General features: G+C 40.8%; 1 protein-coding gene across 1 annotated transcript in view; it reads left to right on the top strand.

The window, feature by feature from the left end:
- FTO (FTO alpha-ketoglutarate dependent dioxygenase) overlaps positions 1–24,809 on the top strand; it is a 374,026-nt gene that overhangs the window by 203,852 nt on the left and 145,365 nt on the right. Inside the window, exon 8 of the mRNA XM_061173250.1 lies at positions 4,423–4,547. Within this exon, the coding sequence (XP_061029233.1) occupies positions 4,423–4,547 (125 nt within the window). The remainder of the gene's footprint in view (positions 1–4,422; positions 4,548–24,809) is intronic.

Below are 24,809 nucleotides of genomic sequence, written 5' to 3'. Positions count from 1 at the left end.
TAGGGCAGTGCATCCAGAGCATGGGATGTGGACCATGGTGTTACCCGGGGTGATGCTAGGTGGCGCTCCAGGACTCTGCCCATGGTGAGGACAACTCGGAGAAGGTGACTCCCTTTTCAGCTCCTTTTCAATTCCTGTAATTGTGGCAAGGAGGTCTTCTTTTAGACTGATATGTCTCTAACATTCTCCTGTACTTGTTCATGTCTTCTTTTACAAAGAGGAAGCTGGCTTTAGTCTCAGAGCCTTCAGCAAGCAACAGTATCCATCTAGAATGAAATAAACGTATAACTTTGATATTAAATATTATATACTTTATGTACAAATATGGCAAGAATTATGAGACTGAGCTAGAATGACTAAAGTTTGGGAAACTCAGAACTAGGGGAGCTAGTTATTTAAATAGACCAGGAAGTGAGTCCTTTTGTGAAGTGAAGAGAGCTCCTTGGTAGAACACATGACTGTCTCTTAGTTTATATATTTTATGAGTTTTAAGCCTATATGATAGTAATTTCCTAAAAGAAGACAGTCTTCCGTTGCTCTTTGTTTTTGCAATACTTGTTTTTCAAGTTCCTGCTTTTATTACCGATTTGACAAATATTTATTAAAAGTCATTAGGGGAGCAGTGGGGATACAGTGGTAACTAAACAGACACGGTCCCCTGCCCTCATGAAACTCACTTTCTTCAGTCCTTCCTCCTTCCCCTCTTAGAGGCTCTTCAGGATCCTTGGAAAACAAGGGCTTCTGGATAAAATTTAAATTATGTGAAAGGCAGAGAAGAGATAAATGACTTTTTTAAAAAGTTATTTTAATACAGTCAAATGGAGAAATAATTTTATTTTCATCATGTCTTTGGAGCCATCTAGATGTATATTTTGTTTTCTGTTTGAAGCATTTTTAGGTAAAATAATATGTACCTGCAGACATAGTGATAAACTACATGACTTTTTGAGGTTCCTTCCGACTTTAAGTACGTGAGGTGGGGTGTCACAGACAAGGAGCAATGCTGTTGTTGGAATACCCGTTGATGCCAGGACCTCTCCGAAATTAGACATCTTTTACGTTAGAGGTCGCAAATTGGCAGCTGCCTGAGTTCTGTTTAGCCATTGTTGTTTCTTGTTTGGCCCACATGGTATGTAAAAAAATTTTGGGGGGAGGGAGGGGCGATATAGGGATGGGGGAGCGGGAGGTACAAACTGCTGGGTACAAGATAGGCTCAAGGATGTATTGTAGACCATGGGGAATATAGCCAATATTTTGTAATAAATGTAAATGGAAAGTAACCTTTAAAAATTGTGTAAAATGCAAATCAGTACTACAGTGAGGTATCACCTCATACCAGTCAGAATGGTCAGTATCAAAAAGTCTACAAATAATAAATGCTGGAGAGGGTGTGGAGAAAAAAGAATCCTCCTACACTGTTGGTGGGAATGTAAATTGGTGCAGCCACTATGGAGAACAGTATGGAGGTTCCTTCAAAAACTAAAAATAGAGCTGCCATATGATCCAGTGCATATATCTGGAGAAAAACATAATTTGAAAAGATATATGCACCCCACTGTTCATGGCAGCACTATTTTCAATAGCCAAGACATGGAAGCAACCTAAGTGTCCATCGAGAGATAAGTGGATAAAGAAGATGTGGTGTATATATACAATGGAATACAGCCAAAGAATGAAATAATGCCATTTGCAGCAACATGGATGGACCTAGAGATTATCATACTAAGTGAAGTAAGCCAGACAGAGAAAGACAGATATCATACGATATCGCTTATATGTGGAATCTAAAAAAAAAAAAAATGATACAAATGAACTTTTTTACAAAACAGAAATATAGACTCACAGACATCGAAAACAAACTTATGGTTACCAAAGGGGAAAGGAGGTGAGGAAGGATGAATGAGGAGTTTGGGATTAAAATATACATACTACTGTATATAAAACAGGTAACCAACAAGGACCTACTGTATAGCACAGGGAACTATACTCAATATCTTGTAATAACCTGTAATGGAAGAGAATATAAAAAAAGTATATATACTTATATATATATATGTATATATGTATAACTGAATCACTTTGCTATATACCTGAAACACAACATTGTAAATCAACTATATTTCAATAAAAATTTTAAAAATAATAAACCAAATTTGTATAAAAACTAAAAATTTAAAAAATTAGTTTCCAACATTTTAAAATTACAAGTTTTCACATTTAAAAAAAAAAACAGATTTCTTATTTATTTTGAAAATTCGTGAATCTGGCACTGCCAAAACAGCTTTTCTGAATGGCAGAGTTGGCTGGGACTGAGTAGTGACTGTCTTTTTAGATAGAGCATATGCTCTCTTCAGGAGCCTTGCTTCACTCATTCATGTTACCTTTCTGGTCCTAATGGCTATTTGAATTTGCAACCCTTCTTTAGATATTGGGAGCCTGGGCTTCATGCCATAGAATCGCCTAGAGAAACCCAGCATTCCTCCCTGTGCTGGGGGGCTGAAAATGTTGCCCTGGGAGCTCATAGAGTATCCAGTTGGTTATATCGCCGGTATAGTAGCCGTAATTCTGGGTCCAGGAGGAAGAGATCAGGGTCCTTTTTCCTGGCTAATTCTAGTCAGGTTATCGTGGATCCTTCCTTTACAGTGAAGATACTACTTCCTGTGTTACCTGTTTGTATCAGTTAGGGTGCTTGATTGTAAGCAACAGAAACAGATTCTGGTGAATTTGAACAAAATGGAACTTTATTGAAAGGATATTGGATAGCTCAAGGTATCAAAAGAAAGAATGATCTGGACTCAGAAAGTTCAGGAAACCAGGAATACTTTGAGGACCATGGGTGGTAGAAACTAAGGAAATAGATAAATTGCCTCCACATTTGTTTCCCCTTTCTTTGTCATTCTTAAGTGTCTAAAGTCCTGGAAAAGAGAATCAGGTTGGCCTGACCCACATCCTTGTTGGGGGAGAGCAGGACACTTTGGTTGACAGTGATTACTGTCACTTCTAAGATTACGTAAAAGACTTCCCCACAAGGAGATCTGGGTGCTTTTATAGGAAAGGGGGACTGGGTATGGATGAAAGGCAACCAAAACAGCAAATGTTCACCACACCTCTTCTCAAGGTTGTCATGAAGATATTAAATATACACTGTAAAATGTTATAGAGGACTAAGTAAGTAGTATTTCAAGATCCATGAGAATCAAATTTTGAGTGCGCTTTTCAAGTAAATGAAGGTATTGACATCAGTTAAATAAGAAATACACTGAGTAATGAGAACAGAGGAAGTGGCAATTTTATTCCTTTTGGCAACTGCTTTGGTTATAACATCTCCAAAGAAGCCCCGCTACCTTTATGTGAAAAACAACATTTATAAATCTTAAAGGTTTCTACTCCATTATGTGAAGATAAATACATGTGATGAAAAGTTCTGTGATTAAAACTTGAAAGGCATTTGCTCACTCAAATTTCAAGTACCAGTAGAATACTTTCCATTGTTTTCTTAATTGTTTTTCTAGTGTCACATACATTTGCATGTTTAAAATACACATAAAAAGAGCCTACAGAGGTGAGCTGTAGATAAAGTTGAAATGACAGTTTCAAATTTGAGTTTTGATGTAATGCTACTTGTTAGAGTAAGCAGGGTGTCACGTGCTTGTGCTTTGACTGCTTGAGTGTTTTTTGTACTCACCTGTGAGCCTAATTTTTTTTTAAGGACCACAACAATAACCAAAGAATAAATGATTCTTCCTCAAATCATAAGTCTACTCTGTATAAGAATCCCTGTACCTACTATTCAAAATATGTAGTGGATTTTCAAAGCTGGAAAGATATTCATGGAGATACACTGTTCTCTGATTCTTGTGCTCTTAGTGTTTCTTTCTTTGCAAGCTCTTGATTTGCAACAAGCATGGAAAATGAGTGAACCCCCCCTCAAAAAAAAAAAATTCCTGGCATGGATGGAAATAGAAATTAATGATTCAGATAAGAAAGACAGTGCAGTAAGCCTTAGCTGGGTGGCAGGAACGAGAGAGAGGGAAAGTCAGGGACTGCTCTTTTTTAAAAGGCCAAACAAAAAACTCATGGTAAACTGTACGTGAAAATTATTTCTAATAATAGCTCGTGGTAGGCAGTTCCCAGGATAAAAAAGTCGTTGGTGCACTGAGAAAATTAGAACGAGAATGCACAGTATCTTGATGTGTTACTTAAGGCAATGGAGCTTTAGAGTTTACCTTATGTGCCATGTACATTGATTAAATACAAAATATATGCTGGCCATTTTTGACCATCATTTATTGTATTGATTTGTTAGCAGGGGAACTGTAATAAAAAAACCATTGATTTACTGTCCTTATTTGCTTATGGGCTTTTTTTTTATTATTAATTTTTTTACTTTCTCTTTCTCTTTTGGGGGATCATTTCTTCTAGACAAATGCTGTGCTTCGGGAAGTTAGAAGAGAGGGGACCCCTGTAGAACAAAGGAATGAGATCTTGACGGCCATCCTCGCCACACTCACCGCTCGCCAGAACCTGAGGAGGGAATGGCACGCCAGGTTTGTTTTATTACGAAATGGGTTTTGTTGTCCCTGGAAAACAAGAGCTTTCTTTGGCTAAGCCCTTCCTGGCGTCTGGTCTCATCCCTCTCATTGGAGGGGCCATGAAAAAGAAGCAAGTTACAGATGCTTTCAGCCAAAGTTAGCTTTCCTACACATGGTACCTACATTAATTGTAATGATCCATGATGTCATCTGTATGCATGTATGATTTATCCCCGAGTATAACATTTAGCAGAAACGTTTGCATCTTGAGAGTACTGTAATTTAAGTACCTGATGTTGAAGAACCCTTTTAATCAACCATCTAAAAGACGAGCATTGCTGTTTAGTTAGAGCAGATGTCTGGGAAATCCACACGGTACTCTTACATCACTCGGGAGGCAGATCGCTTGAACTTAGTCTATTCAACAACCCCATTTTCAGAACTGACCAAATAGAAATGACTTTGGCTTCAGCCTAGTTTCTTTGCACATGGACTTAGCTGTGGTTAGAAAGCTGTTACGGGTAGCAAGTTTCTACAGACCATCAGTTTTTACAGAATTGGTTCTTGCATACTAAATGCCACGTTATCGTGCTCTTCTTCGCACAACGGTTGGTTGGTTGATAGAAGCCTGGAACCAGTTCCCTCAAATGTTAGAGTTATCCTTCAGATGCATAATGTGTATTGTTGAATTACCATCTGTCTCTAAGCAAGAGGTAGAGGAATCAGGAAAATTATGCTGGATTTTGTGTCAGAGTCTTATTCGATGCTTAAAAATTCTGTGTGCCTGGGAGTCAAGAACATTTATTGATAGCCATAATATTCTCCAAATGAGTTCATGCCACAGAATTACAATAATTGATGGCTTTACTAGTAACAATTCTCATAAAAATAGATTTGCCTGAACAAGGCTGAAGAGGAGCATTTTCCAAGGAAGGAGACAGCTAAGAGTATGAACTGTCCATTCTGATTGGGTATCAGAAAGCTGCTCTTTCACATATGTGTATTGTCTCTGAATTTAGACTTGCATTGAAACCATAATTTTAAAATTCCCAGTGACGTTCTCCCCTTGCCCCCTTTTTTGTAGTGTGGTCGGGGTAAATGACAGTTTCAACTACAGTCATGAAATGACTTTCAATCGAAGTTTCAATAATTAATTTTAACATTTTCTTTGTATTACAGTTTAAGTACGTATATTCACTGAAGTATGGATATTTTATTAAATAGCGGAACATCCATGAGGGGACATCTAAGAGGCTTCTCTCTCTCCTTGACCTTTTATATCTTTTCCCCTGGTGATTTTTTTTTTTTTTTTTGACTGCACTGTGGGGTTTGTGGGATCTTAGTTCCCTGACTAGGGAGTGAACCCGGGCCCTCGGCAGTGAAAGCGTGGAGTTGTAACCACTGGACCACCAGGGAATTTCCCTGGTGATTCTTACTAAATAGGAAAGGAATAAAGAAAGAGAGAGGTGGCGGGGGGAGAGAGAGAAGGAAGGAAGGAAGGGAAGAAAGAAAGAGAGAGAGAGACCCCTGTAAACTCTCTCCCATCCCCCCAACCCCTCCAAAGACAGCACAGCTAGAGGAAATGTTGAGAATGGATGTCTTCAGTTGAGTGCATTTGGTTTGTTAACAATAATTTCCTAATACACCAACTCATCAGACAGCGTGGCCAAAATGGCCTGTTTAAAAGGAGTCTGGTTTCAGCATTTCTGGCCCTTAACTGCTAACAATTTAATCAGGAGCTGGTGCCAGAGCTGAAGTTGATGTAGTCTAGCATCTGAAACAAAACTTCTCGAGTCCTTTGTGGTAGGGGAGGAGACAAGAAAGGGCTTAGCAGCTGACACTCTGCAGACCTCCTTAAAACTAAACACCTGAAAGAAGATTTCAAGCGGGTGGTGTCTTGAGAGCTCAGAAGGAAGTGTCCTCAGAGTATTAAATAACCATAATCCTTCCCCCTACCCCTTCGCCAGCGCCATTTGATGTTTGCCATCCCGGTGACCTATCTAAAAGACTCATCCATATGATCTGTATAAACAGACAGTTACCATACACCTTTCTTTTCCTCATCAAAGCTTCCTCTGGCCGTCTGGAATCGGGCATCGCCTCGAGTAGCCATCAGGCGTGTGGTGGTGAAAGTTATAAAACATCCACTGCAGCGCTGACCGAGCTGCCAGTGTTTCAGACGCTGGCCTATTGTGTACCTTGGAATTACACGAGGAAAAATGTGCTTTGAGAGATAATAATTAGCGCTCGCCAAAGGCCAAGCAGTGGGTTACGGTATTTTACTTTCATCAAAGCTATCAGGGGATCCTTTAGATTTAGATAATAGAAATTTTTTCCTCTGAAAGTTTAATGCAGATGACTCTAATTACCTGATATTGCACGTTAGAGAACGCATTAGGAAGAGTACAACTTCGAGAAATTTAGGTCACCTGAGACTCCGCAGCTGGCGGTAGCTTTAGTATAAGTCTGTTGTAGTAAAGGTTCCCCCCACTTCAGTAGGTTCGTTTATGTTAATGATATTAGGGAGACTATATTAAGTGCAACTTGTAACTTGGTTTTAAAATATTTGTCTCTCTCTCCCCGGCCAGGAGCCGAGCCATTGTTTGGGACTCACTGAAGTCTCTTAAACTGAAAGCATATGTTCCCTGTAATTTAGCTTTTGGAGGAAAGTGTCAATTCTGCGTGACTCGGGGTAACTGAGTTTGTCACAGTGTCACACAACCCTGGGATTCTAGAGGCACATCTGAGTGCTGTGGGTTTCCTTCCCCAAGCCCAGTAATCCCATAAACAACCCTCTCCAAATAGGCTTATTAGGGCTGTCTATTCACTTCCCCAGAGTTGAATGATCCAAAGCACTTCGGGAGAAGCCGTGTGAATGCAGGGTAAGTGTTAACAGAAGTGGTACAGAATTTCTGAAGATTTGGCTTTGTTTATACAGTCCACTCTGCCTGATGGACAGCTTGTTATAGCTTTTAAAGAACTGGGCAAGCCCTCTGATCTGACCCCTTCTTGACCTCTGCAGCCCAAAGGTCAGTCTGCAGCTAATAAACTCAGAGGTTCTTAGGGTCTACTGTAGGAAAAGGCAGAAAAAGAGCAGCTGCAAGGGCTGGGTGTCTCAGGATAGGCTGCTTTCGGGTCACTCTCTGATAATGAAAATGATTACCAAATTATATGGAAGTTTAACCGCAGTAGTGAGTGAGAGGAGGGTGGAGCCCAATGTATTAGGTTTGATAAATGAACTGTGAAGAGGCCCATCTGGCCCTCAACATCTTTTCTCCCCCTCTTTCCCTACCAAGGGGAAACATTTTAAAATAACAGCAGTACATATAGACTCAATGACCCATGCAAGGAGCTGGAATGGATTAAGATTTAATGGTGACAGTGGAAGAAATTATCATTTGAAAAGTGCACTAAAGAAAAGGTACAGTTCAATGTCCAGGCCTGAGTTGTTTTTCTAAATAAGAAATAATAAAAATCAGTGCCTTTGTTTATTTTGCACATGTCACAATGAGAAGCAAATTATTTTTTTCCTGCTTGCATGCATAGTCTAGAGAATGTAACTAAGTCAAACACTAGCAAAAATGCTTTACAAAAAAATTGTGATCTGTTTCAGCATCTGGCCACTGAAGGTTATACATTCTTTTTTCTTTTTTTTTTGATCCTTAATATACATGTGACTCTTGCACACTGTTTTACTACCACACTTGGCAGTTTTTCTGTAAAAATAAGAAAACACCTAATGTTAATTGAGTAGATAGTCTGTTCCTTTATTCCTTTTTCAAAGAAACATCATAGCGATGCTCATTAGTGCCAACAATGGGTCGGTCACAAGCTATATGTTCCCTTACTTGTTAATGATAAGAGTAATCTATTTAAAGCTCTCTCCCAGCTTCCTGTGGGCATTGAGGGTCCTGGTTTCTGACCAGTGACATTGGCATTCACAAATCTCCGTGCTCTTCTTTGGGGGCACATGCCATGCCTCTACTTTCTGAAAGAGAACGATTTTATTCCATGAGTATTTTTGTATATTTTGTATGCCTACTATATACAAAATACTGTGTGAGGTGCTGTGTATGAGATAAATTCTTAAACTGTGCTCAGCGGCCAATTTAAGAATTTATCCGGGGATGAGAATTTAGCAAGTTCCTAGAAAGAAGCTGTGAAAAGCAGTGGGAAAGAAAGTGGTGGAGCCCTCGTGACCACAGCAGAGTGGCATGGAATACCAGGAAAGTATTTAACTGTAGATGTCTCTGAAGTCTCTGAAGTCTAGCATCGCCGTACTGTTGAAAATTCCTTATGTTGAACTCTATTGTCTACATCATACAAGCCTCACCCAGACAATACTTATGTTTAAAATAGAAATAAAAACCTTCTAAACATTACCCAAAGTTAGCATTTTTTTCATCTTAGGTTTTGACTCAACTGTGTATGTCCATGGGGATTTACAGTGAGCAGAAAGCTGGGTGAAGGATAACTCGGGGAGCTGAGGAACGCTTCTAGAACGAACTGTGCCTTTTAACTTTAAAGCACTCTCCTTTAAATTTTTGCTCAGTAAGGTGCAAATACAAAAAATAAGACGAAAGCCAGGCCATTCGGGGGTTTTTGAGAAGCCAAATTGAGATGTAATTCATATAACATAAAATTAATCATTTGTAAGTGTACAGTTAAGTGGTTTTTTTGTTTTTTTTTTTTAGTATATTCACAAGATTGAATAGCCATCACCATTATTCAGTTTCAGAGCATTTCCATTACCCCGAAATGAAACCCTGGACCTGTGAACAGCCAGTCTCAAGTTCCCCTTCTCCCCACAGTCCCCATCAACCACTTTCTGTCTAATCTGTTGTACCTTCTGTCTCTATAGATTTGCCTGTTCTGAACATTTTCTATAGATGGAATCATATAATTTGTGACCTTTTGTATCTGACTTTTTTAATTTAGCGTAATGATTTCAAGGTTCATCCACATTGTAGCATGTATCAGTTCTTCATTCCTTTTTATTGCCAAAAAAATATTCCATTGTATGGATAGAACACATTTTCGTTGATCCATTCATCAGTTGATGGACATTTGGGTTGTTTCCACTTTTTGGCTCTTATGAATAATGCTGCTGTGTACATTTATGTACAAGTTTTTGAGTGGCATGTTTTCACTTCCTTTGAGTGTAAACCTAGGCCTGGAATGGTTGGGTCACATAACAACTCTATGTTTAACTTTTTGAGGAACTGCCAGACTCTTATCCCCAACTGCTGCACCATTTGACATTCCCACCAGTAGCACACAAAGGTTTCGATTTTTCCACAGTCTTGCCAACACTTGTTCTTTTACATTTTTTAGATTATAAACAACCTAATGTTATCTCATTGTGGTTTTGATTTGCATTTCCCTGATGACTAATGATGTTGAGCGTCTTTTCATGTGCTTGTTTAACACCATTAGTTTTTTATTAGGAGATTTTAAAACATGACAGACTTAAGGACTTATTCCTTAAGTGGTAAAGAAGTCATGAGCCTATGAGAGGTATTTGGCTAATAAGATGGATGGAGTTCCAAACGAAGCTGGCATGAGTGTGCAGCTGTGCCCATCTCCCCATTTCCATGGCTAGGCCTGGCCCTTTATTTATTTGCAGGTGGCCCACGTGCATATTTTGTTTGTTTGTTTCTGTAGACCCCCCACTTCTCCCTTCTACCATTCTCTTTCATTTCTTTCATTGTAGAATCTCTGAGCATTGCACACTGGATAGGAATGTAGCCTAATTAAGTGGAAACTCTCCACCTAAGTTCTTAACTTTTAGGCTCAAACAGGGCTTACTATATTCCCGTAGTAGACAACTTCATTTGGGTCCAAGGAGCTTAAAATGGTACTGAGAAAAGTTTTTTAAACATGTTTATGGCAGTTTCTTAGCAAAGCTTTTAGAACTACTTCCTTCTAAGAGTTAAAAGTAATTCTCTAGACCTAGACGTCTTTATAGACATGTCTTCCCCATATTGGGCTTTGGCTTCTCAAAAAAAACTGCCAAGTTAACATCTTTTCTAGACAAGTAAAACAACCAAACATCTTCCTATTGACCATCTTGCTCTCCTCCACAGCCCCAGCCATCACCCCTTACCTCCAGGATGGATCCACTTTGGACACCTTTGTTAGGGCTCCAAAATCTAGTTGTCATAACCCAGACCTTGTAATGAATAGGATTTACTTTTCTAAGCGAATCAGCTTCAGAACCCTGATCTGGGTGCAACAAGTCTAACGCTTTGTGTAAATGACTCTGTGGATCGACTCTGGTTCTAAGGCCAGCACATTACGGTTTTCTCCATGGTTATCTGGTCTCTCCTTTTGTCTCCTGGCAGGATTGAGTTCTATTCAAAACTGACAGGTTGGCCCAGTCCAGTTGCACAATTATAAACTATTATTTACTGAGTGCTTGTTATGTACAAGTTAACTGTGTTCGATGCTGCGTGAAGTGGCAAGATGAGTATGAAACAGCCTCAACTCTGAAATAATTTATAGTTTAATGTAGGGGAGGGCAAGGGGAGAATAATAAGAACACAGTGGCTAGCATGCAGATTTTCATTCTTTTTTTTTAAAATTAATTAATTAATTAATTTACTTTTGGCTGTGTTGGGTCTTTGTTGCTGCACGCGGGCTTTCTCTAGTTGCGGGGAGCAGGGGCTACTCTTCGTTGCGGTGCGCGGGCTTCTCATTGCGGTGGCTTCTCTTGTGGAGCACGGGCTCTAGGGCACGCAGGCTTCAGTAGTTGTGGCACACGGGCTCAGTAGTTGTGGCTTGCGGGCTCTAGAGCGCAGGCTCAGTAGTTGTGGCACACGGGCTTAGTTGCTCCACGGCATGTGGGATCTTCCCGGACCAGGGCTCGAACCCGTGTCCCCCGCATTGGCAGGCGGATTCTTAACCACTGCGCCACCAGGGAAGTCCCCAGATTTTCATTCTTTTTTGTGTGTGGCACTGTAGGAAACTGAAGGATGACTTAGCAATGGAGTCTCGTCCAAGGAACTTACAGTTTGATAGAAGCTTATGAGAAGGAGTAACCCAACATGTATTATATATGTACTTGATTCTGTGTTTACATGTTTGTCTCTCCTACCAGAATGTAAGCTCCTTGAGATTGGGTATCAGGCTGTGCACCAACTATAAAACCTGTACCTGCTCACTGTCTCCTCCGTTAGAACGGTGCCCTGTGTGAGCCACATCCTTGCTGCCTGATCATCTCACATCCCCTGTGTCTAGAACAGTGCCTGGCACTCAGATTGATTCAGTGGCTGACTGAATAAAAAAAGCTTTCTCCTCAATCCACTCCTGTATTTATAAGTATATATGTGTTTCTTCTTAATTTGAAGAGGAATGAACGTTTGAGACACTGCCAGCGGTGGAAAACTTGAAACTGGATGTAAGGAGAGCTCTCTGATAGGCACTTCTCTGGTATTTAGCTCCCAACACAGCACCTCTGACCCTTGCTTCCAGCATGAGGGAGGAAGGGCGCCATGGGCACAGGCTGACTTGGGTACTTGAGGAAGAGCCCAGGAGTGAACAGCATGGAACTGAGCTGGGTCCAGGACAAAAAGACATGGTTTCCTCCCTGAACCAGCCATTCCTGAGTCCCTGCCCTTCCTGGAAGTGAAATAGAATGAATGAAGAAAGGAAGAACAGGGGGAGGGGGCAAGGCCTCCCTAGGGGCATTTCTCTGAATAAAGGAATAGGTTTCAGGCCAGGAGGGACAAAGCTGAGGCTAAATATGGCTTCGAGTCCATATTTCAAAGGACAGCTGCTCCCTGCTGGTTATCTGCTGACATCCTGATATGGCTTTGATGGTATCAGTACAGTGATGAGCTCAGTCTTGGCGACTAGGCATTGGGGCCAGAATTTGTTTTCCATCCTAGAAGTTGTGGTCACAAAAAGTGGAACCACCAGCCTTGAGGATGGGCTATGGGATGATGAGACTGACGTAATTATCTTCTGAGACAACACGTGGTGAGTCATCTGACCATGTCACCTGCTGTCATTCATGCTACAGAGAGTGGCTGCTGCTTCTGGCCAGTTATTTGGGGACCAAAAGCTGTGGCATTTCCAGTTCAGTAGCTGTCTCCTGCAATGAGCTAAATTTGTGTGCAGCATTGTGGGTGGGAGTGAGGAGTAAACGAAGAAGATCCCAGGGAGCAGCGCGGAGGCTCTGGCCAGCTAGTTGCCATCCATGTCTTTCTTTTTTAATGCATCTGCCCCATCTCCTTTAATAATTGCAGTTTCTGCTTTTTGCTGCCCTTAGCAGAAGAATGTCCTTTGTGTCTCTGAACCAGATGACTCCATAAAATCCAATAACTCCATAAAACCTCCTCATAAATGTGTAGGAATTGAAACATTGTATAAATTTAGAGCAAGGATTAAATGAGTCTAGAGATAGGGTTACCTTTTTTCCAAGATACAGCGACTTATCTTAAGGAGACAAGTGTTGTTAATGTTATTACCATTGTTACTGTCATTATTTGAACAGTTTTACGGGGGACAAAAGCCAATTGACTTCTGCGCATCTTATTTATAAAATCAACACCTAGGCTTCGGTATGAGCCCTGCTTCTGGCAGCTTTCTATGACTGGCTGCTGGCTGTTTCTTAGAGGCAGTGCTTCTTCAACTTTTTGAGAAAACATGGATTCATTCATTTATTTATTCAACAAATACCTATTAAGTGCCAGCTATTTACGAAGCACTGTTCAGGGAGTTAGAAACACAGCAATGAACAAAACTGATGAGAATTCTTCTCTCATGGAGCTTCTATTCTAGTGGAATGACAAAAAGTGTTTTCCTAAGTGGAACTCTGAACATTTCTTTTAAAAAAAATACGCGTAGTTGCCACGTCCTGCCTATTCAAACACTCAGAAGAACCAAAATGTAGTTATTCAGTGGAGATAGAGATAAAATTTTCTCTTCTGATCTTCCTCCTAAGGTGATCACTTGTTTTAAAACTTGCAGCTTTAGTTCTAGTGGGTCAGATTTGTGAGATATTAAGGGAATATCAGTGTTCTGAGGCTCACCATCCTTGGGAGTCCACAGCATTAATTTCTCCTTAGATAGTCCACACCTTGGTTCCCAGTGACTTTAAAACAAAAGATGTGTCACCTTAAAGATCTTCACTTTAAGGAAGCCTTAAATTCAGGCCACATTATATTCACAAATATCTCTTAAGAGCGAACGGGAGAAGGTGTACGCATCTCATCGGTGTTGGGGGGGGGGATTCCAAGTGACAATGCACTCCAGCACTTGATAGATGGTGGTCATGGTCACTGTGAGTGTGCTGTCAGTCATGCACTGATTCTGCAAATATTTGTCGCGTGCCTACCTGGTACCAGGCACTACTGTAGGCCCTGAGGTTATAGAGCTGAGTAACACTTCACTAGGTGAAAAAACAGCATAGTCTTAATAATGCAATGCAAGAGATTAAGTCAGGATTTTGGGGAAACCCTTGTCCCAGGGATGAAAGTGGCCAGTTCTCCAGAAGTGTTCTTCTGCGACTCATCATATGCCTGGCCTTTGTGAGGAGCCCTGCTCCGTTGTGAAACTGTGATGGCTACAAGTGCGTAAGAGCTGCCCGTCTCCAAGTGTGAGTGAGAAATAGGGGAGAAATCTGTATGTGATTATGGGTCATAGGATAAATTCTGGGCTATCTTCTCTCCAGAGAGTTCTCCATGTTAAATGGGGAAAAAAAATGTATAGAGGTATAGAGGTTGGGAGCATAGATGCTGAGTCAGATGGCTTGGGTTTGAATCTTGGATCCACTTCTGTGACTCCAGGCAAGTTACAGTGAACTCGACAAGTTACTTAACCCCTCTGAACCTCAATTTTTCTCATTTGTAACTTGCCTGAGGGGATAATAATAGAACCTATTCTTTAGGGCCGATTAAGGGATTCCACGGAAAACACCTAGAGCAAGCACCTGTCACATACTAGGTGCTCAATAAAAATTACCCCTCTTCTTCAGATCACAACAAACAAGTGAAGAACAGTTCGAGCCAGACTCACCCAAATTGGCCTCTCCTTTGAGAGAGTGCCCCCATGTAAAATCCAAGCCTCCTGGTATGGGCTTGATATTGCTGAGTTGGTGAAGGAAGGAGCATTAGACAGAGCTCATCCTGTGTCAGGCCCTGTCCTAAGCAAGGACTGTCACATTGAATTGACAGACAGAGGTCTGAATACCAGTTTGAATCCCGTCTCCAGCTGGCTGTAGACTCTGGGCACGTCACAGACACTGGATGTCAGCAACTTCATCTACACAAGAAGTGGCTTGATCCAGGTGACCTCGAAGGCGTCTTCCATCTCTGACAAGGTGTGACCCTCTAAGTTAGATCCCAGGGAGTCACTAAAGGTGGGGTAAGTGTCACTGCTGCTGGCTTCACCTTTCTACCTCCACCATCCTCAAAATCTGCAGTTGTCCTAATTTTAGCAATACTAGCAGCTAACATTTAGTGAGAACTCACCAAGTGCCGGACAGAGTCGTAAATGCTTGAGGAAGTGAGAAAAGGGAGGCAGAGAGATGCAGAGTCATTGCCCAAGGCAGCACAGCTAGTAGGTAGTGGAGATGGAATTTAAGCCAAAACAGCCCAGCTCAGACCTCTGCTGTGTGGCCACAGCCGGAGCAGTAACAAGGCTTTCCTCTCTGTCAGCCACTCACGTGTTCTCGCAGTGCTCGACCTGGGTCTCGCAGTGTAAGGGTTAGAAACTTCCCAGGATCCTTCCCAGCGTGGAGATAGGCAGGCGTGTATCTGTAAATGTTTATTTCCTCTGGTACCTAAACACGTTTCACACTTTTTAGTTGTGGAGGCATCTCTCTCTCTCTCTCTGAGGAAGTAGTTTCCAGCTCATACTTTATAAATCTCCCTACCATAAATCTTGTAAAGGAAAGTTACTACCTTTGTAGCTATGTCATCTCTTTTATACTGGTTACAATCTTTTAGGAGGTGGAAGAGTAGGGGCCCAGATGAGAACATCAAAGTTTAGCCTCCAAGAATCTGTAAATCCTCTAAGTGGAGGAATTTCGGAGCCGGGTTATAGTCAAGGCTGATTTGAGTAGATTCCCTTAGGCTGAACAGGTAGGATTTATCTTCTCTATAATGGGTTAATCACCGCTGTACAGTATGTTTATATCTGGGAAACAATTTACCGCACATGAAGAGCAGTAATTTTATTTTATCTCAGGGGTGTCCCCAGTGTATTTTACAACTTTCCTCTGTCAGGTATATTCCGGGTTCTAGATAAAAGTTTAACTCTGGCCTTCAGTTGAGGAAGTGAGGGCAGGGTGGGGCGCGGAGGGGGTGAGGAATAGCTCTGTCGGCCTGTAGGGGACACTGTTGCATCATTTATCAGAATGATTTTCACCATCTTGTCCCAGGACAAAACAAAACAAAACAGACAAATCAAACAACAAAAATAGATCAGTCACCTTAACATTGCTTATTGAAATTACTTGAGTGTTTCTGGTGTGTTTAGAATATTAAGTGTTTTGGTGGTATAGCTCCGGCAGCTTATTATCCATGCAGGAAAGGGATAGTTTAGTGTTTCTTTCTGAGAGGGGAGTGATTGACACGCCTTTTCTTACTAGCTTTCTGTCCATCCTCTTCTCTGGACAGGGTGCTACTTTGTAGTTTAATAAACTTGAAGTTTAGTGGACCATCTTGATTTTTTTACAAAGATAATGCCCACGTTAAATTGAAATGCTTCAATTCTATTGTGTTCTGAACGAATATCATAAGCCTTGGGAGGGCATTTTGGAAGTTCTGATTCCCTTCTTTTTATCCAGATCTTTATCTTCACTGAATAAGATGTGGTTTACTGAGAAAATGAAGTCATGTCTACGAGACAGGCTTGTGGAGGGCCCGGTCTGAACTCTGAGAGGCACCTTCCCAGATTCTCGGCCCGCTCTGGGTTCGGCCTGCCTCTCTTTCCAGCCTGCCGACAGCCTCTGCATCCGTGTCCAGGTGCCCCGTGGCCTTGCCAGCAAAATCTCCACCCCTCCGTGGCCAGCTCTGGCCTCTTCCCTCCCAGAACAGGAGACCTGGAAGGCGATTGTAATTAACCCCTGGAAAGCATCAGTTTTGCTAAGGCAGCGTGTGCCGTAATGATACTGTTAGCTCGCCCCCTTTCCAGTTTCACCATCAATTATGCCATGTGTTTCCTCCAGTTGGTGCTACCCTCCCAGTGTTAATTATAACCTACAAGACTGTTACAGTTAATTTTATGGCAAGCATATTGTCTTTTCAAGGCTCCGGAGCAGCTCATAAATTATCTTGAAGGTAAAATGTAACTTGGGGAACCAGTTATGAAAATTCCATCCATCTCGCTTAGGAGCTGCAGCTGCTACTGTCAGCTGCCTCGCTGCCGCATTGTGAAGGAATTACGGTGGGTCAAGTTTAAGAGGGGAGGCCCAGGCTGTCACTGAGGAGGAAGGCTGTCCTGGCCCTGTCAGACAAGTACCTTCTGCCAATCCCTGGTGGTTCCACTTTGCAGGCAGGAAGAGGCAGGCAGCACAGGTGAACGGTCCCCAAGCTGTCTGTATTCATTACTTTACAGAAACTTGTTGTAGGCAGGCAGGTCCGGAGACCTCGCCTCTTCTCTGTTGTCTTGATGTTAGGCATCATCTGCAAAGTGTGAGAGAGAGAACTCTATAACTAACTCTGGGCTTGGTTCCGGAGAGCCCGGGAGGAGAGAGGCGGGAGGCACCAGGGGCCGTGCCTCCCAGCAGCCTCGCGCTGGCCTCTCCGGGTGATGCCCGTCTGGCCAAAGCCCTTGGCTTCAACATGCATTTTCTTTGTGGTTATTATTTTGTATCCAATCTGATCAAGTGAGATTTTGCTGTGAACAAACGTCCTCCTAAAATTGCCTACTAAATAAATTAGCAGGTTCTCTTATTGGGATAATAAACACCCTCCTTTTCTGTTTCCTCACACTAAGTAGAAGCTTTACATTTCAGCCCTTGGGGCTTTGGCATTATTATTTTTAATGACTTGAACACAAGCCTTTCATTTAGCTTGTTTGTATAGTTACTGTAAATGATCTTTCTGCTGTTGGGTCTTCATTTGAAATTCTGCATGTTATGCTCCCTTTAAAAGCTTTGAGGGGGCCTCTGAGAATTGGGAGCCATATTAAGCACAGCATCTTCCAGCAGCACTGAGAACAGACCGTGGCAGAAAAGTCAGAGAGGTTGTATTAAGAAAGTACGCGTGCATGTGGAAATCTCAGGGTGAGCGTGAGTGAAGCAAACACAAAGAGTGCCATCTCGGTGCAGGGTGACAACTCTGCATGGTAGGTAAAGTAGGCCTTCCCTAAGCTGTTGATTTCTCCCTGTGTATTTTGGAGCATGTTCTGTGTGTTCACACAGGTACTTGCCTTTGTACCAAGGGCCCCGAAGACCATTATACCTGGGCTGCATGACTAAGAGAATGAGGCCTGGTTTTTGTTTGGTTTTTGTCTTTTTTTTTTTAGGTACTGTGATTCTTTTTTTTTTTTTTTTTAAGTAGAAGTATAGTTGATTTGCAGTGTTATTTTCAGGTGTACAGCAGAGTGATTCAGTTTATATATATATATATATATATATATATATATATATATATATATATATATTCTTTTTCAAATTCTTTTCCATTATAGGTATCACAAGATACTGAGTATAGTTCCCTGTGCTATACAGTAGGTACTTGCTGTTTACCTTTTTATATGTAGTAGTTTGTACCTGTTAATCCTAAGCTCCTAATTTATCCCTCCCCTGCCCTTTCCCCTTTGGTAACCATAAGTTTTCTGTCTGTGAGTCGATTTCCATTTTGTAAATAAGTTCATTTGTATCATTTATTTTAGATTCCACATCTAAGTGATGTCATATGGTATCTGTCTTTCTCTGTCTGACTTCACTCAGTATGATAATCTCTAGGTCCATCCATGTTGCTACAAATGGTGTTATTTCACTCTTTTTTTATGGCTGAGTAGTATTCCATTACACAGACACACACACACACACATCCCACATCTTCTTTATCCATTCATCTGTTGATGGACACTTAGGTTGCTTTCATGTCTTGGCTATTGTGAATAGTGCTGTTGTGAACATTGGGGCACGTGTATTTTTTCGAATTAGAGTTGTCGTCTTTTCTGGAGAGACCTGATTTTGAGGAGTTAGGAGGGCACATGAAATGGTGAAATCATGCCCGAAGAGCCACTGGGCTTTCTCAAGGAAGTGTTCTTCTGTTCTTCTTTCTCAAAACAATAAAACAACTTAATACTTGGGTACTTGTGAGTTTTCTAGTGAATTCAGACAAGAGGTTGCAGACTCAAGTGTCTACAGGGCCCGGCAGATAATCTAGACAAATGAAGGCAGAGAGGTGGGATTGAAGTGAATGCGGAAGTTCACACCCTATCTGAAGTGGGCAGCAAGGAGGCTGGACCCGTGTTACTAGGTCTCCTACATTTGCAAGAGAAGGGGAAAATTCAGATCATGTGTGTTGGCTTATGAAGTCTCCTAATGATTTGAATGTTAGCAATAATTCAAAGATTTGTACCTGTTGTTCAAGCTGATCATTACATGTCTGCAGTCTGGATGGTGTGGTGGCTAGGATTCTGACAGAATGCAAGTCCTGCCTGCTCTGAGTGAAAAATACCTGCAACCTTCTCATACTTCTAGAGAAGAGAGGCAGTGACCCTGGCCGGGAGACCAGGATGCAATCTGGGTACTGCCTCTGCGACCTTGTAACATTGTTCTGCTCTGTGTCGGTTCTTGCTTGGAGGAAATGTTTGCGCGTACTTTTTGCCTTTAACTTGGCAGTCTTTCATCTTTCCTTTTACAGAGGAAGCATATGAGAGTTTTCAAAAGTGAATGAGGGGTATATGGTGCTCATTGTCACCATAAAAAAGGCATCTGCAAAAATGTTGGCCGTTTGGAATCCAGTGAAGAGTTTGGTTCTCAGGAAGGAAGGGCAGGGACTCCATTGCTGGTGATCACCATTTCTCCTATTACACCCTCGAGTGTATGCCTTATCCCCAGCTCCACCATGGGGGAACCCAGCTGTTCCTTCATGGCACAAAGATGTCATGTGGTCAGAATAATCTTTCAGTTTCATAGCTCAGACTGATGGCCACATGGAAGTATGGTCAGGGAAGTTGTTAAATACATGTGGGTTTGATCTTCTGGAGAAGAGGAAAACATAAAATGATTTCTTTCCTTTAATAAAAAGAAAAAGGTAAGCCTAAACCTTGGCTGCCGCGAAAGTCAGCTGTTACGCATGCGTGGTTCAATTTCATTGTAAATATTTCATAAGGGTTATTAGAAGGGAGCCCGGCTGACATCACAGCCCCAACTCTACCAGAGGAACCATTTCACTAAAATAAGCCAACGTTTCTAAAGAAACACGAATTTCTAATGTAAAGTTAACATCAGGTCGGAAAACCCTCTGGAAGAAATGTCTGTATCAGTGTTTATAATCTCTGCATTTATGGATTTGCAGTTTGTACAAAAGACTCCCAAAGAGGCTTTATTTTGGTTAAATAAGACCAGCTTGTGAAATAGTCTGTATATCCAAATCCATCCTAACCCAGTGTCTTGGCAGGCTTTTATATAAATAACGTCTTTTCCAAAATGTGTGTATTTGAAAAAGGAAGAGGAAAATTAAGTGGCAAACTGTGTCTCTGGGTTGCCATAAACTGACAGAATCTTAGAAACAGAAAGCAAAGGCTGACAGCTCATTCATTCTTTGAGCAAATTACAGAGCTGTACATTAATTTATGGATTTTGTTGATGCATGGAAGGTTGCAGTGAGAGGCAAAATGTTTACCCTAACTACTTTTCCTTTTTTTTTTTTGGAGTAGAAGTTTGTTTAAGCTTTTTGGGGGGGGCTATGTCACACAAATTATGTATGAGTTTTAGAGGCATTTGGCAGAAAAAAAATGAAAGGATATTCACATTTTGTAAAAACTTAATCTGCGTTCACAGATGGTCGTGTTCAGGTGCTATTTTAATTATGAGGTAAAAAACAGTCCCACACAGTAGGAAGTCATCTTAATAAATGGAGAGACGCTTTTGTCTTCAAGCGTCAAAGAGCCTTGTTACAGAGAAATTTAAATACTTTGTGCTACAGGGGAGAGTCTCAAAATGACCAAGATACGTGGAGAAAGCAAAATGATGGACTCTTCCCGAGATCAAAGGAGTCCACTAGACATGTTTTACCAGCATGTAACTTTGAACCTCCTTAACACTGGTCATTTTAGCGATGGCTTTTCCAGTGATAAATGTCCACCATGGATATCTTCATGTGATCAGAGGGAAAATAAATAGAACAAATTGCAACTATATCTTTAAAATTTTAATCCCAAATGGAAGTATTTCTTTACGGTTCTTCAGCTCCAAGGGCTGTTTTGCCCTTCAAGATACAGCGCCCAGAAAAACCAAGAATAATTCAGATGCTGCTGTAACTTACAGCTTGCATTAATAACACACAAATAGAACAGTCTTCTTATTAAATATCAGTAATATATTATAATAATGCTTTACTGTCCTTCCCTTAGTGGGGAATTATGAGGACCTCATGTTAGGACCTCAGTGTCCTGACATAGTTAATTATCCATGGATAATGGTTTTCAGCCATCGCTGTTCTGAGGGATGCAGCTTTGTTGTTGAGGGCTTATTAAGTGTTTGCAGACTCAGGTGCAGTGCACCTATGCACTTTCCTACAGAAGCAAACAGCTGTGTTTTCTTTACCATATTATACATCACAGAGAGCATCTCATTTATTATAGCTGAGCTAATGGTACAAGTGCAAACCTTTATGTCCTGTCCTATACAGCGATAATATATTTGCTGTAGAGATGTTCGCCTGATTTTCATAAGTAATTAATCTTTTCTTGTACCAAATGTATCACAGGAAAATGGGTTAGCACAGGGTCAAAATACATTTAATCCGGTCTGCAGAGATTGGAGGAGACCTCTTGCGTATAGCGTCGTTTTTTCTTTCACAAGGGCCTCCCCCTGTTCGCAGTCTCCCCATCAGCACAATGCTCGCATTACTAGGGACTTAGGCTAATGAAAGGGAATTCTTTTCAGTCCTTCAGCACCGAGACAGGATTCAGACTTGAATATGCGCTAAGTGAAGTAAGCTTAGTGACAGTCACCCACGTTGGGTCCCTTGACAAGGCTGTGTATTGTCCACGCAGATAGTGGTGGTGGTTTCTGTCAAATCTGAGATGTCTCCCAGTTCATGCAGAAGTGTGCCCTTCGAAAATGTGCCAAGGCCTCGCCCAGAGGCCCCTGAAATGTAACACGCAGTGCACAGGTGGCACGGAAGATGATTTTGTAATATACCGAAGAATACTTTGTATTTTAAAAGTTAGGTATTTTGCTTTAGATTAGAAAAGTGTGATTGACATTTGGATCCATGGTTCCCAAGTCATATTGTTGAGGACAGGACTAAAGTCCGTCTTTAAGTTGCTGTCTTTTTTTAAGTTGGTTTAAAGAAAAATTCTGGAAATATAATAGTGAGGGTGGTTCATGAATATCGCTGAAAATCATGATGGTGGATCACATCATCAAAGGTTAGGAAGTGCTGACCTTACAAACTGAAGGGATTAAGAAACAAGTATCTTAATCATAATTATGCTATTAGTTATGAAGTAGATGATGATGATCATCATCATCATCATTAATAATAGCAGCTAACTTCTAATGAATCTTTACTACATGCCTGGTACTATTCTAAGTGTTTTCCCCATATTTCCTTGCTTACTTTTCATGCCAACCCGTATGTAGATAGCTTGAAACTCAGAAGGTACCTCAGTTAAGGTAGCTAAGACCCAGAAAGGCTAGGAATTTACCCAAGATAACACAGGTTGTAAGTGACCAAACCAGGACTTGAGCCCAAGCAGTGAGGTTCTGGTGTCTTCTTTTTAATCATTGCCTTTTCTACATCTTGATGGGTTAAGAAATATTTTCCTCTGTTTGTTTTCTAAAGAAGAAAGGTAGAGAAACATGAAAACATGTAACACTATATATAATTATATATATAATGTAAGTAATATTTAATTTGTATATATTATATATATATGATGTGTATATATATATGTGTGTGTACATATATATATGTATATGTATAATATTATAATGCAGTAGTCACCCATGTTTTGTGAAAGCTCTAACCTATGCTACTGATTGGGCCCTGCTTTGTCTATATTCTGAGCCCTTGGCTTAGCTAGCATCCTGGATGCTTGAACAGATGCCTTAGAACTTGAAATTCTTTATTTGAATGAATGAAAAAGGGGGGGGTAGGAAGATTATAACCCTATTTTTTCAGTTACTGCCATAGAAGCCTCTGCATATGTACTATTAGGGGATAAGTGATACTTATTTCTTACCAAACAAGGGCCTAGGGAGCAAAAAATCTTTGGCAACTTCTCATATTTCCATACTTAGAAAAGCATCATAATTCTTTCACCCGTTCACTTCAAATATATAGAAACAATGTCTAATCTTGTCCTAAACTTAAAATAGAACTCCTCAGCAAATAGCATGGTGAAAGACAGAGAGTTAACCTGTGACAATTAATCTCAACTCTTAACAAATGAAATGAATAGAAGATCAAGCCCTCAGGACCAAGATGTAAGTAGGAATTAGGTCTCCTAGGTCCCAGAGCAAGACTGAATGTGCACATTTGACGTTCTTTTGTGACTCTTGGTTTATCTTGACTTCAAATTCCAGAAAGATGCTCAAACAGGCAAGAATTCTCATCTGATATTTTTCTGAGCCAAAGTGCTTCATTTTTTTTTTAGTAGTATTTATGACTAGTCACATTGCACAAGGAAACTTTACTTGGGTGAGGTGTTAAGGTGCGGAGAAATGGGTAATTGGGCCACTTAGAAAACTGTCCAGTAAAAGTTTCCAAGCCAACATCCCCAAGGGCCAAGAGTCATCATGAACAATTACTTGAGAATTGTGAGGTGCTCAAAGAGGAAAATTGCAGAACAAAATGGGTTGAAAGAATGTGTACTCTTGTCATTTCACGTTGAAGCCAGGGGCTAAAACTCATGCCTTGCACCATTGTAATCTACAGCCATTTAATTTGCTAACAAGACTTAACTCATCGGGATCCGCAGCCTCCTCCTCCAGGATAATCAAAACAAGAAGCATTTGGCTCTGGAGGGTAAACGTTGTCCATCTTTTATTGTCCAGCCCCACCATTTTCTTTCTGGCAGGCAGAGATGAAACAGAAAGCTGATATTTGGAGCCACTGGAATTGTAGGCCTTGTAATTTAGAAATATCCATTTTATCCCGTGTAATTTCTTCCCTAAGATTCCTCAGTCTAAATCTGATACAGGTAGGAGCCAAGACAAACAGTAACCATTTATAGTCATCCAGACCAGTTTGAATTTCACCCTAATGTAAAGCAAAGAGAGTTTTTGGCTTCATTTCAGGTGTGTAACAGGGGTAGAAAATGCATTTAAAATTCAACAGCAAATGTTACCATATGTTTCCATAACAACTGCAAACTTTTGTGTTAGAAAAGCAATAATATAAACATGGAGAAATCTTAGAACAGTAAACTATTAATTTACCAAATATAAAAAAATCCAGCATGAAGGGGCTTTTACAGCCATAGAAGCCATGAGGGGGCCCAGCATCCTGTGAATTTCTCCATTATGTGGCAGAAAATGCTGCCGGTCGGTTTAAATGAGCAAATCTTTTAAAATTATAGGTACAGTGTCAATTCTCCACAGTGCATTTTTCTGAAACAATGTGTGATGGTGCCAGCTATGGCTGATTTCTTTTACCATACTGAGCTAGTAAAATACCCTTTAGTAGCTGCCCCCAATGCACATCTATAAAATAACTGCATTTTTTTCCTTCACCCATAGCGTCAAACTTAAAAACGAAGGCTAAGGTCCTATAGAAAGTGTAGTGTCCGGGAGCTGACTCTAATGCTTGTCAAGGAAAAGGGGTTTATCGATTGTTGATATATATGAAGAAAGTTCACAGTTTTCTCTCTAACTCATTTTGGAATATCAAAGAGACAAGGGAAAAGGGGGAAAAATGGATCTACATGACCACATCTTAAGAATAAGGAGTTAGTTGAGTTAGAGTTGTTGAAATCACTGCCAAAGGAAATGCATAGTTCTCTGATTTCTCTGGGGGGCAAAGACACATCTTCTAAGGGTTGTGTCAGAAACATAACAATGTGTGGATGGGTCTTTCATTCGAAAAGAAGCATGATTTTTTTTTTCCCTGAACCTACCTCAGAGTGTGGATAGGGTTT

Source organism: Eubalaena glacialis, chromosome 18 (assembly GCF_028564815.1).
Source record: "Eubalaena glacialis isolate mEubGla1 chromosome 18, mEubGla1.1.hap2.+ XY, whole genome shotgun sequence".
Classification (NCBI taxonomy): domain Eukaryota; kingdom Metazoa; phylum Chordata; class Mammalia; order Artiodactyla; family Balaenidae; genus Eubalaena; species Eubalaena glacialis.
This window is presented reverse-complemented; position numbering and strand designations above follow the sequence as displayed.